General features: G+C 44.4%; 1 protein-coding gene across 9 annotated transcripts in view; it reads right to left on the minus strand.

Moving 5' to 3' along the window:
- Positions 1-15,944, minus strand: part of map7d1b (MAP7 domain containing 1b) — a 54,724-nt gene that overhangs the window by 24,486 nt on the left and 14,294 nt on the right. For all 9 annotated transcript variants that reach the window (XM_014142617.2, XM_014142614.2, XM_014142618.2 and 6 more), the window contains exon 2: positions 367-657. In XM_014142617.2, coding sequence (XP_013998092.1) covers positions 367-657 — 291 coding nt within the window. The remainder of the gene's footprint in view (positions 1-366; positions 658-15,944) is intronic.

Genomic DNA, 15,944 nt, shown 5'->3' on the forward strand with positions numbered 1-15,944 from the left:
TGAAGAGACAGGCTGGAGAGTGTTCAGGAAAACTCCCTGAGCCTGAGGTCCTCCTGTCCCAACACAGGGCCTCAGGACTCCCCCCTCCTCCTCAAACCCCACCTCCTTATTCCTGCATACCGTACCATCCACAACAAACGATTTGGGGTTCAGCCATTGCCATCTGTCTGATTGGGTGTGTAATGACTAAAGATCAATTTGATCACCAGAAGCATTGGATGGTTCTCCCCTCTGTGTACAGGTAGACCAGCTTCAATAGCTCCCTTACTCTACACATTACACTGTATATGTAACCCCAGGCTATTTCCTTATCCTCCTGGTTCTCTCTCTCTCTGGGGCTCAGAGGTGAGACGTTGTATACCGTACCTCCTTTTTTAGGCTGGGGGCTGGTACTAGACCCAGGGGTGCCAGGTCTGGCATCTGTCTTGGTGGAGGACTCTGTCTTTGAGGTGGGCCCTGTTTTGGGACAGATCTCTGTGTTTGGGGAGAGGTCTGTTTTGGGACAGATCTCTGTGTTTGGGGAGAGGTCTGTTTTGGGACAGGACTCTGTGTTTGGGGAGAGGTCTGAAATGTCTGAGTCATCTGGTGTCAGTAGGTCCTTGATTATCTCCTTGTCTTCATTCTGGATGGGCCGAGGCTCTGGTGTGGAGGGGAGACCTGGAACACAGAGATAACGTTCATCAATGAACGGAAATAAAACATTATACATAAAGGGTAGGTTTGAAGACGAGATTATATATATATATATATATATATATATATATATATACTACCGTTCAAAAATTTGGGGTCACTTAAAAATGTCCTCGTTTTTGAAAGAAAAGCAAACATTTTTGTCCATTAAAATAACATCAAATTGATCAGAAATACAGTGTAGACATTGTTAATGTTGTAAATTACTATTGTAGCTGGAAACGGCAGATTTTTTATGGAATATCTACATAGGCGTATAGAGGCCCATTATCAGCAACCATCACTCCTGTGATCCAATGGCACGTTGTGTGAGTTAATCCAAGTTTATCATTTTAAAAGGCTAATTGATCATTAGAAAACCTTTTTGCAATTATGTTAGCACAGCTGAAAACGGTTGTCCTGATTAAAGAAGCAATAAAACTGGCCTTCTTTAGACTAGTTGAGTATCTGGAGCATCAGCATTTGTGGGTTCGATTACAGGCTCAAAATGGCCAGAAACAAAGAACTTTCTTCTGAAACTCGTCAGTCTATTCTTGTTCTGAGAAATGAAGGCTATTCCATTCGAGAAATTGCCAAGAAACTGAAGATCTCGCACAACGCTGTGCACTACTCCCTTCACAGAACAGCAAACACTGGTTCTAACCAGAATAGAAAGAGGAGTAGGAGGCCCCGGTGCACAACTGAGCAAGAGGACAAGTACATTAGAGTGTCTAGTTTGAGAAACAGACGCCTCACAAGTCCTCAACTGGCAGCTTCATTAAATAGTACCCGCAAAACCCCAGTCTCAACGTCAACAGTGAAGAGGTGACCCCGGGATGCTGGTCTTCTAGGCAGAGTAGCAAAGAAAAAGCCATATCTCAGACTGGCCAATAAAAATAAATGATTAAGATGGGCAAAAGAACAGACACTGGACAGAGGAAGTCTGCCTAGAAGGCCAGCTTCCCGGAGTCGCCTCTTCACTGTTGATGTTGAGACTGGTGTTTTGCGGGCACTATTCAATGAAGCTGCCAGTTGAGGACTTGTGAGGCGTCTGTTTCTCAAACTAGGTTTTGGCCCACAGTGAGAAGAAGACAAGGCTCAGCCTAGCTTTAGCAAAAATACTAAGCAAGACACAGTCAAAGGCAAGGGAAGTTAGGGAATACGTCGATTTTTACAAGAGATTGAGAGAGAGGGGGGGAGAGAGAAGGAGTAGACTGATAAAAAGAAAGAGACAGAGATGTCAAATTGGCTTTTTACAAAATTATCATACGACAGACCACGTATTCACCCTGCACACCCTAATTGACAAACAAACAAACCAAAACAAAGGCAAAGTCTTCTCATGCTTTGTTGATTTCAAAAAAGTGGTGTTGGGGGGAAAACATACAACATTATAAAATCCATGTACACAAACAATAAGTGTGCAGTTAAAATTGGCAAAAAACACACATTTCTTCCCGCAGGGCCTAAGGGTGAGACAGGGATGCAGCTTAAGCCCCACCCTCTTCAACATATATATCAACGAATTGGCGAGGGTACTAGAAAAGTCTGCAGCACCCGGCCTCATCCTACTAGAATCTGAAGTGAAATGTCTACTGTTTGCTGATGATCTGGTGCTTCTGTCACCAACCAAGGAGGGCCTAGAGGAGCACCTAGATCTTCTGCATAGATTCTGCCACACCTGGGCCCTGACAGTAAATCTCAGTAAGACCAAAATAATGGTGTTCCAAAAAATGTCCAGTCGCCAGGACCACAAATATAGTCATGCCCAAAGGTTTTGAGAATGACACAAATATAAATTTTCACAAAGTTTGATGCTTCAGTGTCTTTAGATATTTTTGGCAGATGTTACTATGGACTACTGAAGTATAATTACAAGCATTTCATAAGTGTCAAAGGCTTTTATTGACAATATTTGCAGTGTTGACCTTTCTTTTTCAAGACCTCTGCAATCTGCCCTGGCATGCTGTCAATTAACTTCTGGGCCACATCCTGACTGATGGCAGCCCATTCTTGCATAATCAATGCTTGGAGTTTGTCAGAATTTGTGGGTTTTTGTTTGTCCACCCGCCTCTTGAGGATTGATCACAAGTTCTCAATGAGATTAAGGTCTGGGGAGTTTCCTGGCCATGGACCCAAAATATTGATGTTTTGTTCCCCAAGCCGCTTAGTTATCACTTTTGCCTTATGGCAAGGTGCTCCATCATGCTGGAAAAAGCATTGTTCGTCACCAAACTGTTCTTGGATGGTTGGGAGAAGTTGCTATCGGAGGATGTGTTGGTACCATTCTTTATTCATGGCTGTGTTCCTTGGCAAAACTGTGAGTGAGCCCACTCCCTTGGCTGAGAAGCAACCCCACACATGAATGGTCTCAGGGTGCTTTACTGTTGGCATGACACAGGACTGATGGTAGCACTCACCTTGTCTTCTCCGGACAAGCTTTTTTCCGGATGCCCCAAAGAATCGGAAAAGGGATTAATCAGAGAAAATGACTTTACCCCAGTCCTCAGCAGTCCAATCCCTGTACCTTTTGCAGAATATCAGTCTGTCCCTGATGTTTTTCCTGGAGAGAAGTGCCTTCTTTGCTGCCCTTCTTGACACCAGGCCATCCTCCAAAAGCCTTCGCCTCACTTTCCGTGCAGATGCACTCACACCTGCCTGCTGCCATTCCTGAGCAAGCTCTATACTGGTGGTGCCCCAATCCCGCAGCTGAATCAACTTTAGGAGATGGTCCTGGCGGTTGCTGGACTTTCTTGGACGCCCTGAAGCCTTCTTCACAACAATTGAACCGCTCTCCTTGAAGTTCTTGATGATCCGATAAATGGTTGATTTAGGTGCAATCTTACTGGCAGCAATATCCTTGCCTGTGAAGCTCTTTTTGTGCACAGCAATGATGACGGCACGTGTTTCCTTGCAGGTAACCATGGTTGACAGAGGAAGAACAATGATTCCAAGCACCATCCTCCTTTTGAAGCTTCCAGTCTGTTATTCGAACTCAATCAGTATGACAGAGTGATCTCCAGCCTTGTCCTCGTCAACACTCACTCCTGTGTTAACGAGAGAATCACTGACATGATGTCAGCTGGTCCTTTTGTGGCAGGGCTGAAATGCAGTGGAAATGTTTTTGGGGGATTCAGTTCATTTGCATGGCAAAGAGGGACTTTGCAATTAATTGCAATTCATCTGATCACTCTTCATAACATTCTGAAGTATATGAAAATTGCCATCATACAAACTGAGGCAGCAGACTTTGTGAAAATTCATATTTGTGTCATTCTCAAAACTTTTGGCCATGACTGTAGTGTTTTTGTTTAAAGACTTGCCTTTATTCTTGGTGCTTTAGGTGTCTTTAGATGGGGTAAAGCCAAACACGTTAGTGTCCGCTCAATCGGTATTTCTGTCTACAACTGGACAGAGTTCTATGTGCTCAAACACTCTAAAAGGACCATCGCCGTGTAAGTATTATACTTTTTATTAAAGCAGTATATTTTTGCTAATTGGGAATATCATTTTTAATCAACATTGCATTACATCGACTCCTCTACAGGATTTTATATATGATACTGTTTATCTTTGCTTGTTCAAGGTCACTACAAAGTCAATGATGCCATAACTCAGAAATGCCCCAAGGTTCCCCTCTCCTGCTTCAAGTCCAACTCTGTGAGGATCCAGTCCCCTGTGAATAACCATGTCCCAAGCCTTTTCTGAAAAGGAAAGTGCTGACGTAACATTTAGAATGGCTAATTAATGATGTGCCAACCTCTGCAAAAGCTCTTGAAATGCTAAATATGCTGCTGGTTACTCAAGCTCTGTTCTGGAACTGGAACATTATCCCTCTGAGGCGCCGATGCAGTGTTTCCCCTAGGATTTTTTTCAGCAGTGGTAGCAAACGTTTGCGTGTGGGGGGGGGGTTGCTTTTGCTGGGGGAGTCCGGGGTCATGCACCCCCATTTTAACATTTCCAAGATTTCTAAAAACATGTTTTTACTTAGTCATAATGGGTTTTTGTGTGTACATGGGTGATAAAATAAAATAAAAGATTTAATCCATTTTGAATTGAGGCTGTAACACAACAAAATGGAACAAAGTGGAATAAATCAAGGGTATGAATACTTTCTGAACGCACTGTACCTCGTTTAAAACCACCAAAAGACTCAATGCATCAAATGCTATAAATAAACATTGCAACTTGACATTCCAGGTTTTTTTTCTGGAACAAAATGGGGCTTAGGAGGTGGGTGTGGCGGGGGCATGGTAGTGGACATGGCCTGTTGCTGCTAAATTAATATAGGGTAAACACTGGGATGTATGAGTCGACAGAATGTGACGTGTGCACATCAACCATTGGAATGAAATACCATACCATCAGGCAGATACTTTGCAGTAACACATAACCAGTAGCATTCAAAGTCAAGTTACAGTACATATCATATTCTCTATAGGATTCACTAATAAAAGCATGATAAAGCATAATCAATCTTTGCTCTGATCTTCAGTCCTTGGACCAAGCTTCTTAACATCTGACCTTTGGACAGGTGACAGAGAGGTCACAGGAAGCCAAAACATATCCTGTATTAATACCTCATCAGACGTTGTTTTTACACTTGGCTCTCCTTCTGACTGTGCCTGCATCCCAAATGGAACCCTATTCCCTATATAATGCACTACTTTTGACCAGGACCTAGGACTCTGTGTCTCTCTGTAGACTGTGCTATTCAGCTGCTGTCTGGGCCTAGCTGTAACAGCAACACTGGTGCTCACAGTGACAAACTGCACTATGACATAATGACGCATGGTGGGGGAGAGAGAAAAGGAGAGAAAGAAGGAGAGAGCATTGGGGGGAGGGTGAAGAAAAATTGAAAACCTCTACAAAGACCTATGGAGAACAGCGAGGGAGGAGAAGAGAGAGAGAGAGAGAGAGAGAGAGAGACAGAGATTGATAGAGAGAGGGGGGAGGTTCAGTAGAACAAGGGAGAAGATAAATTGTGCATCTCTACAATGATTCAAAGGGCAACAAAAGAAAGAAAGAGAGACAAAAAAAGAACAGAGGGGGAGAGGGAGAGAGAGAGAGAGAGAGGAAAAGAAGGAGCAAGACAAAGAAAGAGAAGGATATTGTTGTGTGATATAGGTGTGAAGGGATCCAGCCTGCTCTCTAACTCACATTAAGCTCACAGTGGGAGCGTATCCCTCTCCTCAGACCCATCCAAGGGTCTGAGGATGGGCCTGCTCATAGGAATCTGGTCAAAAGTAGTGCACTATATTGGGAATAGGGTGCCATTTGGGACAGAGAACAAACACTCACTGAACCCCATAAATCACATATTAACACTGGGCCTCTCTCCAGCTGCCTCTATTTACAGTACACACATCCAGCCAGGGATGGCAACACAGAGGTGAAATCATAGCAGGTTAATAGGAGGATAATTAAGAAATAAGAATTGAGGGGGTGTGGTATATGGCCAATATACCATGGCTAAGGGCTGTTCTTACCACGACGCAACGCGGAGTGCCTGGATACAGCCCTTAGCCGTGGTATATTGGGCATATACCACAAACCCCCGAGGTGCCTTAGTGCTATTATAAACTGGTTACCAACGTAATTAGAAGAGTAAAATAAATGTGTTGTCATACCCGTGGTATATGGCTTTCAGCTTATCAGCATTCAGGGCTCGAACCACCCAGTTTATAATGTGCATTGAATCATCTGTCAAGATGACAGAACAACTGCAGGTTTCTGCAAAGAGAATCACTCCACTTGTAACTGCCAGAAAATACAATGTGATTTGGCAAGAATAGTACGATAAACCTTCAGAGAGAGTAAACTTGGAATATTTGAACATTACATCACAAGAACCGCAAAATATGACCTAAATGAGAGTGCCATACACTGAGAGGGAAAAGGTGAAGAAACACCCCACAGTACTACATTGACAGTGTGAAGGACTATCATGAGTTCAAGAAGCATATCCAGGTCTGTTGGATAACTGTGAGGAAAAGTTTGAAGACACCCTGCAGCTATTATACTGTCATGAGAGAAGGGTGACAGAGCACACCTCTGTCACTGAACTATAAACCCTCACGCAACTGGGAAAGACATGAAAAGGTAAAATGTCCAACTTTCCAAAAGCTAAAATAGAAGCTATTGTGAACTCTCTGCATAGAAACAGGAACTTAGCTAAAACCACACAACAGAGGGAGAGAGGATGACAGAGTCTGACTTCATCCCAAGTCAAATTTGGGGGTGGTTTTGAAACTGTGCTATGGGGTTATTACAGTAATAAGTATGTTTGTGTGGGTGTGGCCCTGTGTTTTCATCTCTGGACTTTAATGACGTAGAGGGAAGGAACCAAAAGTGTAAGGAGGGGCAGGACAAGAGGGAAGGAGAGATCAGAAACAAACTCCAAAAGGAAAAGACTGTGTGGAAGGAACATTGTGGAACGTTCTGTTAGAAAAACACTGAAGTTGTTTTCATTAGTGAGTCAATCTGTAAGTCTGGTATAGTTGGGTTGTTTATAGGAAGAGTACAGGCAAGTCCAAAATAGTTTCCGTTCATATTTGATCATTCTGATAATTTTGTAGCAAAATACTGTACATTATAATTTCATAGGGAAGTAGTCAAACACAATTCATCTTAGTAACTATAAGGAGCTCCGGCTCCATGTCTTAAAGGCCCTTCAGATATGTTCCTAGTCCACTCAACATGTGTAGGTCTCATCAACTAGGCCTATTCATGTGACAGGCCCCCAATGAACACACAAACACAGATCTAGCAGATTCACCCTCTACCCTCCTCCACTCCGTCCCTTCTTCCGCTCTGCTCCCCTCTACCGCAGCCGGCCATCTCAGGTTTCTGTGCCACTCTGACAGACACAGGAGTTAAAAATAGTGACAAGCAGCTCGGAGCACGGTGCACCCTACGGAGAATGTCAACCATACATGGGACTGGGTTTCTGCTGTGGCACCTTTGGAAAATCACAGAGGCTGGAAGCATGCTCCGACGGTGGGTATAAGACAGTAAAAATCCCAAAGAAAAATAAAGTAATAAGTAACTAGGTGGAAATTATAAGCAAATTAGAGTATTAACAAATCTATGTGTGAACTGCTTTACACAGGCCAGGACAAGATCATTGTTGTTACATAAGAATTGTGATCAAGTCAAGAGAAGTCCATTCTGGGTATGTTACACATTGCATTAGCCTAAGAACTGTAAGTGGAGCCTGCAATGGGGTCTGCTTTTGACGGAGGCAGTGTGTGTGCAGTTTAGGGTCTGTCTGCTGAGGGAGGGAGGGAGGGAGGGAGGGAGGGAGGGAGGGAGGGAGGAGGAGCACCAGCATACTGGATCTGGGTCAGGCTGACCTCAGGAATCCCTGGTATGTGCACTTCCCCTGTGTCTCAGTGTTTGTGTCTCAGTGTTTGTGTCTCAGTGTGTGTCTCAGTGTGTGTGTCACAGTGTGTGTGTACAGTGTTTGTGGATGGATGGCAACATGGTAAGAGTGACAGTGACCCCCAGTGAGGAGAAAGAGAGACAAAGATAGACAGTCATAATAAACAATATATCAACAACAACTCAACTGGGACAAGAGACAACATGGCTCCAATGAGGCCTACATTCAACAGTCTTTCTTCTACAATCACTTTCCCAGCTCCATCAGTGGCAGACAACACAGTCTCTGACCACTATAAAACCAAGTAAACCAGAAGGTCAGGGAGTCCAGACATTCACGCCGCAACCTGCACCATAACCATCCCCTAGGGCCCATCCATGACTCTCAGACATCAATAACACCTTAAGCATCTTAGAACTCTCTCACAAGCATCTACAATGGAAACGGAGCAATAAAACAAACATTGGCTGATCCTTTGAACTTTTAGAATTATCACCCAGCCACCTCAGTAGCTATTTAAAGATGCCACCAGATGGTCAGTCCTTGCATCCATTGCTCTGTCTATGAATTTGAGAGCGGTTACATTTCTCCAACCCTATCCCTCAGCTGTTTACCAAAACAGTGGCGGGGTATCCACTTGGTTGTTGTTTGAACTGCAGACTGCCCCTGTAGAGAGGCCACCAGATGAACACAGCCATAGCAGTCCTAGAGAGACCAGAAAGACCAACAACTGTAACGAATCACTGTCTCCCTTGGAAAAACACTACTTTAGTTTAGTTCAATGAAAGGGCGCTTTCAGAAAATATTTTATATTCTAAAGCAGCCTTTCAATTACAGAGCACTTGCGCTCAAATATATGCTCACTATGTGCAGCACTCCACAATCTTTCATACATTTCTGTCTTCATTAAGCTTCAACTAACTTCCATGGTGCTGGTAGAGCATTTAGGCTAACTCAGACATTTGGATTATGTTAAAATAGTAACGAGAAGAAATTAAAATATTGTTTTTCACAGAGTTAATTCTGCTGTATAGTTACTTTCAACAGCCATATGTTGTTGTATTGGTGCCAAAGAACATGGCTGACGTTTACATTCTCCCAGCCAATTGTGCTATTTTGTACGATTTTTGGGGATTTGTGTAAGATGCAGGAAAAGGGGTCGCAGATCAGGCAGCCTTCTGAGAAGCCGGAGGCGAGCGAGTAAAATCCCACTGCCATCTGTTCTTTTGCTAACATGCAATCGTTCAAAATTAAAATTGATGGCCTACTATTAAGATTATCCTACCAACGGGACATTAAAAACTGTAACATCTTATGTTTCACCGAGACGTGGCTGAATGACAATACGGACAATATAGAGCAAGCAGGATTTTCCATGCACCGGCAGAACAGAGATGCTACCTCTGGTAAGACAAGGGGTGGGGGTGTGTGTCTATTTGTCAATAACAGCTGTTGCGCGATGTCTAATATTAAAGAAGTCTCGAGGTATTGCTCGCCTGAGGTAGAGTACCTTATGATAAGCTGTAGACCACACTATCTACCAAGAGAGTTCTCATCTGTATTATTTGTAGCCGTTTACCACCACAGAACGAAGCTAGCACTAAGACCACTCTCAACCAACTCTATAAGGCCATAAGCAAAGAAGAAAATGCTCACCCAGAAGCGGTGCTCCTAGTGGCCGGGGACTTTAATACAGGCAAACTTATATCAGTTTTACCAAATTCTTACCAGCATGTCACGTGCAACTAGAGGAGAAAAAAAATCCTAGACCACCTTTACTCAACACACAGAGATGCATCCAAAGCTCTCCCCCGCCCTCCATTTGGCAAATCTGACCATAATTCTATCCTCCTCATTCCTGCTTAGAAGCAAAAACTAAAGCAGGGAGTACCAGCGACTCGCTCAATGCGGAAGTGGTCAGATGACGCGGATGCTACACTACAGGACTGTTTTGCTAGCACAGACTGGAATATGTTCCGGGATTCATCCAATGGCATTGAGGAGTACACCACCTCAGTCACCGGCTTCATCAAAACATGCATCGACAACGTCGTCCCCACAGTGACTGTACGTACATATCCCAACCAGAAGCCATGGATTACAGGCAACATCCGCATTGAGCTAAAGGCTAGAGCTGCCGCTTTCAAGGAGCAGGAGACTAATCTGGACACTTATAAGAAATCCCGCTATGCCCTCAGATGAACCATCAAACAAGCAAATCGTCAATACAGGATTAAGATTGAATCCTACTACACAGGCTCTGACACTCGTCGGATGTGGCAGGGCTTGAAAACTATTACGTACAACAAAGGAAAACCCAGACGCGAGCTGCCCAGTGACGCGAGCCTACCAGATGAGCGAAATGCCTTTTATGCTCGCTTCGAGGCAAGCAACACTGAAGCATGCACAAGAGCACCAGCTGTTCTGGATGACTGTGTGATAACGCTCTAAGTAGCCGATGTGAATAAAACCTTTAAACATTCACAAAGCCACTGGGCCAGACGGATTACCAGGACGTGTACTCAAAGCATGTGCGGACCAACTGTCAAGTGTCTTCACTGACATTTTCAACCTCTCCCTGACCGAGTCTGTAATACCTACATGTTTCAAGCAGACCATCATAGTCCCTGTGCCCAAGGAAGCCAAGGTAACCTGCCTAATTGATTACCGCCCCGTGGCACTCGTGTTGGTAGCCATGAAGTGCTTTGAAAGGCTGGTCATGGATCACATCAACAGCATCCTCCCGGACACCCTTGACCCACTCCAATTCGCATACCACCCCAACAGATCCACAGATGACGCAATCTCAATCGCACTCCACACTGCCCTTTCTCACCTGGACAAAAGGAACATCTATGTAAGAATGCTGTTCATTGACTACAGCTCAGCGTTCAACACCATAGTGCCCACGAAGCTCATCCCTAAGCTAAGAACTCTGGGACAAAACACCTCCCTCTACAACTGCATCCTGGACTTCCTGACAGGCCAACCACAGGTGGTTAGAGTAGGCAACAACATGTCTGCCACGCTGATCCTTAACAATGGGGCCCCTCAGGGGTGTGTACTTAGTCCCCTCCTGTATTCCCTGTTCACCCTCAACTGCGTGGCCAAACACGACCCCATCAAATCAAATCAAATCAAATTGTATTTGTCACATACACATGGTTAGCAGATGTTAATGCGAGTGTAGCGAAATGCTTGTGCTTCTACTTCCGACAATGCAGTAATATCCAACGAGTAATCTAGCCTAACAATTTCACAACAATTACCTTATACACACAAGTGTAAATTAATGAATAAGAATATGTACATAAAAAAATATATGAATGAGTGATGGTATAGAACGGCATAGGCAAGATGCAGTGAATGGTATAGCGTACAGTATATACATATGAGATGAGTAATGTAGGGTATGTAAACATTATATGAAGTGGCATTATTTAAAGTGGCTAGTGATAAATTTATTACATACATTTTTCCATTATTAAAGTGGCTGGAGTTGAGTCAGTATGTTGGCAGCAGCCACTCAATGTTAGTGATGGCTGTTTAACAGTCTGATGGCCTTGAGATAGAAGCTGTTTTTCAGTCTCTCGGTCCCAGCTTTGATGCACCTGTACTGACCTCGCCTTCTGAATGACAGTGGGGTGAACAGGCCGTGGCTCGGGTGGTTGTTGTCCTTGATGATCTTTTTGGCCTTCCTGTGACATCGGGTGGTGTAGGTGTCCTGGAGGGCAGGTAGTTTGCTCCCGGTGATGCGTTGTGCAGACCTCACTACCCTCTGGAGAGCCTAACGGTTATGGGCGGAGCAGTTGCCGTATCAGGCGGTGATACAGCCTGCAGGATGCTCTCGATTGTGCATCTGTAAAAGTGTTTTTGGTGACAAGCCGAATTTCTTCAGCCTCCTGAGGTTGAAGAGGCGCTGCTGCGTCTTCTTCACCACGCTGTCTGTGTGGTTGGACCATTTCAGTTTGTCCGTGATGTGTATGCCGAGGAACTTAAAACTTTCTACTCTCTCCACAACTGTCCCGTCGATGTGGCTAGGGGGGTGCTCCCTCTGCTGTTTCCTGAAGTCCACGATCATCTCTTTTGTTTTGTTGATGTTGAGTGTGAGGTTATTTTCCTGACACCACACTCAGGGACTAAACACCTCCCTCTGCAACTGGCTCCTGGACTTCCTGACAGGCCAACCCCAGGTGGTAAGAGTAGGCAACAACACGTCTGCCACACCATCATTAAGTTTGCTGACGACACAACAGTGGTAGGCCTGATCACCGACAATGATGAGACAGCCTATGGGGAGGAGGTCAGAGAACTGGCAGTGTGGTGCTAGGACAACAACCTCTCCCTCAATGTGAGAAAGACAAAGGAGATGATCGTGGACTACAGGAAAAGGCGGGGCGAACAGGCCCCCATTAACATCGATAGGGCTGTAGATGAGCGGGTTTCAAGTTCCTTGGTGTCCACATCACCAACGAACTGTCATGGTCCAAACACACCAAGACAGTCGTGAAGAGAGCACAACAACACATTTTCTCCCTCAGGAGACTGAAAAAATTTGGCATGGGTCCCCAGATCCTCAAAAGGTTCTACAGCTGCACCATTGAGAGCATCCTGACCGGTTGCATCACCGCCTGGCATGGCAACTGCTCGGAATCTGACCGTAAGGCGCTACAGAGGGTAGTGCGAACGGCCCAGTACATCACTGGGGCCAAGCTTCCTGCCATCCAGGACCTATATAATAGGCGGTGTCAGAGGAAAGCCCATAAAATTGTCAGAGACTCCAGTCACCCAAGTTATAAACTCTTTTATCTGCTACTGCACGGCAAGCAGCTCCTCATCAGCTTCTACCTCCAAGCCATAAGACTGCTGAACAATTAATAAAATCACCACTGGATAATTTACATTGACCCCCTTTTTGTACACTGCTGCTACTCGCTGTTTATTATCTATGCATAGTCACTTCACCCCCACCTACATGTACAAATTACCTCAACTAACGTGTACCCCTGCACACTGACTTTTTATTATTACTTTTTACTTTAGTCTACTTGGTAAATATTTTCTTAACTCTTCTTGAACTGCACTGTTGGTTAAGGGCTTGTAAGTAAGCCTTTCACGGTAAGATCTACACTTGTTGTATTCGGCGCATGTGACAAATAAAGTTTGATTTGATTTGACTGTCTGTGGGACAGCCTAGAGGCCGTGTACGCAAGTCTAGCCTGCTCATTCTGTTTCATGGCCTAGACTACTGCTAGAGTGCAGCAATCCAGGTGCCTTTACTGACAATCATGGCTAATGGCTCCTCCAGCGAGCTTCGTTTTGGTATCATCACATTACCTATATCAGTGCTGGAGATGCTGCTGTGGGACCAACACTTTACATCAATATGGAATATGGAAGCCCAATATGGAATACCCCCATCCGTCCCATCCATCCCCTGCCATTAAACGAGTAAGAGAGCCAGAGCAGTTATAGGGACTCGTGTGAGGGAATCAGCTGAATGCTAAGGTTAGACTGCCTGCCAAGGATCTCTACTGATGGTAGGAAACTCTTCATCCCTATCCCGTGCCATTAAGAGCCAGAGAGGTTACAGAGATTCATGTGAGTGCTAAGGTTCGAATAGACTGCCTGCCATGGATCTCTTTCTAGAGGGAATGGATCCGAAGGCAACTATAAGAGGAAACTGTAGACAACAGCTGGCTGAGGAACGTGACTCGTCAGTCCTCCTGTGGAACGAACAAGGGCAATCTGACTCCAACTCTGCTGAGGCTTTCAGTCAGCATGAACTGGGTTACACACTCACACAGATAGACAATATAGAGAAAAGCATGAATCATAAATGGAATCATCAATGATTCAACATGTTCCTGCTCTGCATTCACCAGATGAAGTATGGTTAGAATAAATGTTATGGAAGTGTTGGCAAACATTAACAGACAAAGATAGAGAAAAGAGGTGAGGCGTTAAGATGGATGGAGCTTTTACAGGAGGGTGCATCCCAAATGGCACCCTATTCCCTTTATAGTGCACTACTTTTGACCAGGGCCGGTCAAAAGTAGTGCAATATGTAGGGAATAGGGGGCCATTTGGGAGGCAGACAGGGAGAAAATAGACTGGGTGTGGTGACTGTAGGGGAGCCATGGAGGCTGACAGACCATGACCTCATCATTATGTCACACATCCTCTATAGATGGGATGTCATTAGTGCAGTGCATGATGGGAATGAAAACAAGGGTTGCTGCATGAACATAATACTGGAGACAGATGCGATTTAAATAGAGAAATATGGGACTTCAAGTGTGTTTGGTGTTAGAAAGACAGAGACAGAAAGAGAGAGACAGAAAGACAGAGAGAGACAGAAAGAGAGAGAGAGAGACAGACAGAGAGAGATACTGAAGTGTATATTTTCATCAAAAGGAAAGCACTATTAACAGAGGAAGAGTTTAGTCATTTCCTGCTGACATGCTATCAGGTCATGGGACGCATTCCAGAGCAGTTGCTCCAGCTAGCTCCTATTTGTTTTCATATGAACAACATTAGCCTTATTACATTATTTTTTGTTGCCTCAGCATGGCTTCTCCCTACTGACACAAACCCACACATTCACACACATATACACACACACACCCACACACACACACACAACACAAAGACCAAACTGCAGCAGGAGAGGGGAGGGGGCCATAGACAGTTTAAGGAGGGAACATCTGGAGTGGTGGGGTTCAGTCCTGCAGAATCAGCAACATACATACAGTAAAGCCTCCACACATTCTCATACCACCACTTCCTAGCTCCGCCTGGGAGCCCTCACTCACCGCAGGTGTAAAAAGCTGTGATACATGTGTATACTGTATAATATGCTACGCAAGCACATATAACATAGCTTATCACATCCCACTTCACATAGCTTATCACAGCCCACTTCACATAGCTTATCACAGCCCACTTCACAGTCATGACTAATAGAACATGCCATGTGAGAAGCACATCCCTGGACAATGAGAAACCTTGAGAAACAGTCTTAGGTCTCATAAACACAGTCAATATACAGTAGACAACCTGCTTCATAGAGACTAGCTACAGCTGATACTCCCTAGAGTAATGCAATCAACACTGTTGTGTTTTTGGACTCATTAAGTCGGTCATCCTGTAGAGAACAGAGAGCAGAGCTAGCTAGCTTTTTTTTATTTCACCTTTATTTAACCAGGTAGGCCAGTTGAGAACAAGTTCTTATGTATAACTGCGACCTGGCCAAGATAAAGCAAAGCAGTGCGACACAAACAACACAGAGTTACACTTGGAATAAACAAACGTATAGTCAATAACACAATAGAAAAGTATATATACAGTGTGTGCAAATGAAGTAAGATTAGGGAGGTAAGGCAATAAATAGGCCATAGTGGTGAAATAATTACAATTTAGCAATTAAACACTGGAGTGATAGATGTGCAGAAGATGAATGTGCAAGTAGAGATACCGGTGGTGCAAAGGAGCAAAAAAACCAAAAACAATATGGGGATGAGGTATGGGCTATGTATAGGTACAATGATCTGTAAGCTGCTCTGACAGTTGATGATTAAAGTTAGTGAGGGAGATATGAGTCTCCAGCTTCAGTGATTTTTGCAATTCGTTCCAGTCATTGGCAGCAGAGAACTGGAAGAAAAGGCAGCCAAAGGAGGAGTTCGCTTTGGGGGTGACCAGTGAAATATACCTGCTGGAGCACATGGGTGCTGCTATGGTGCCCAGTGATTTTATTTATTTTTCCATTATTTTACCAGGTAAGTTGACTGAGAACACATTCTCATTTACAGCAACAACCTAGGGAATAGTTACAGGGGAGAGGAGGGGGATGAATGAGCCAATTGTAAGCTGGGGATGATTAGATGGC

The sequence above is a fragment of the Salmo salar genome, chromosome ssa14 (assembly GCF_905237065.1).
Source record: "Salmo salar chromosome ssa14, Ssal_v3.1, whole genome shotgun sequence".
Lineage (NCBI taxonomy): Eukaryota > Metazoa > Chordata > Actinopteri > Salmoniformes > Salmonidae > Salmo > Salmo salar.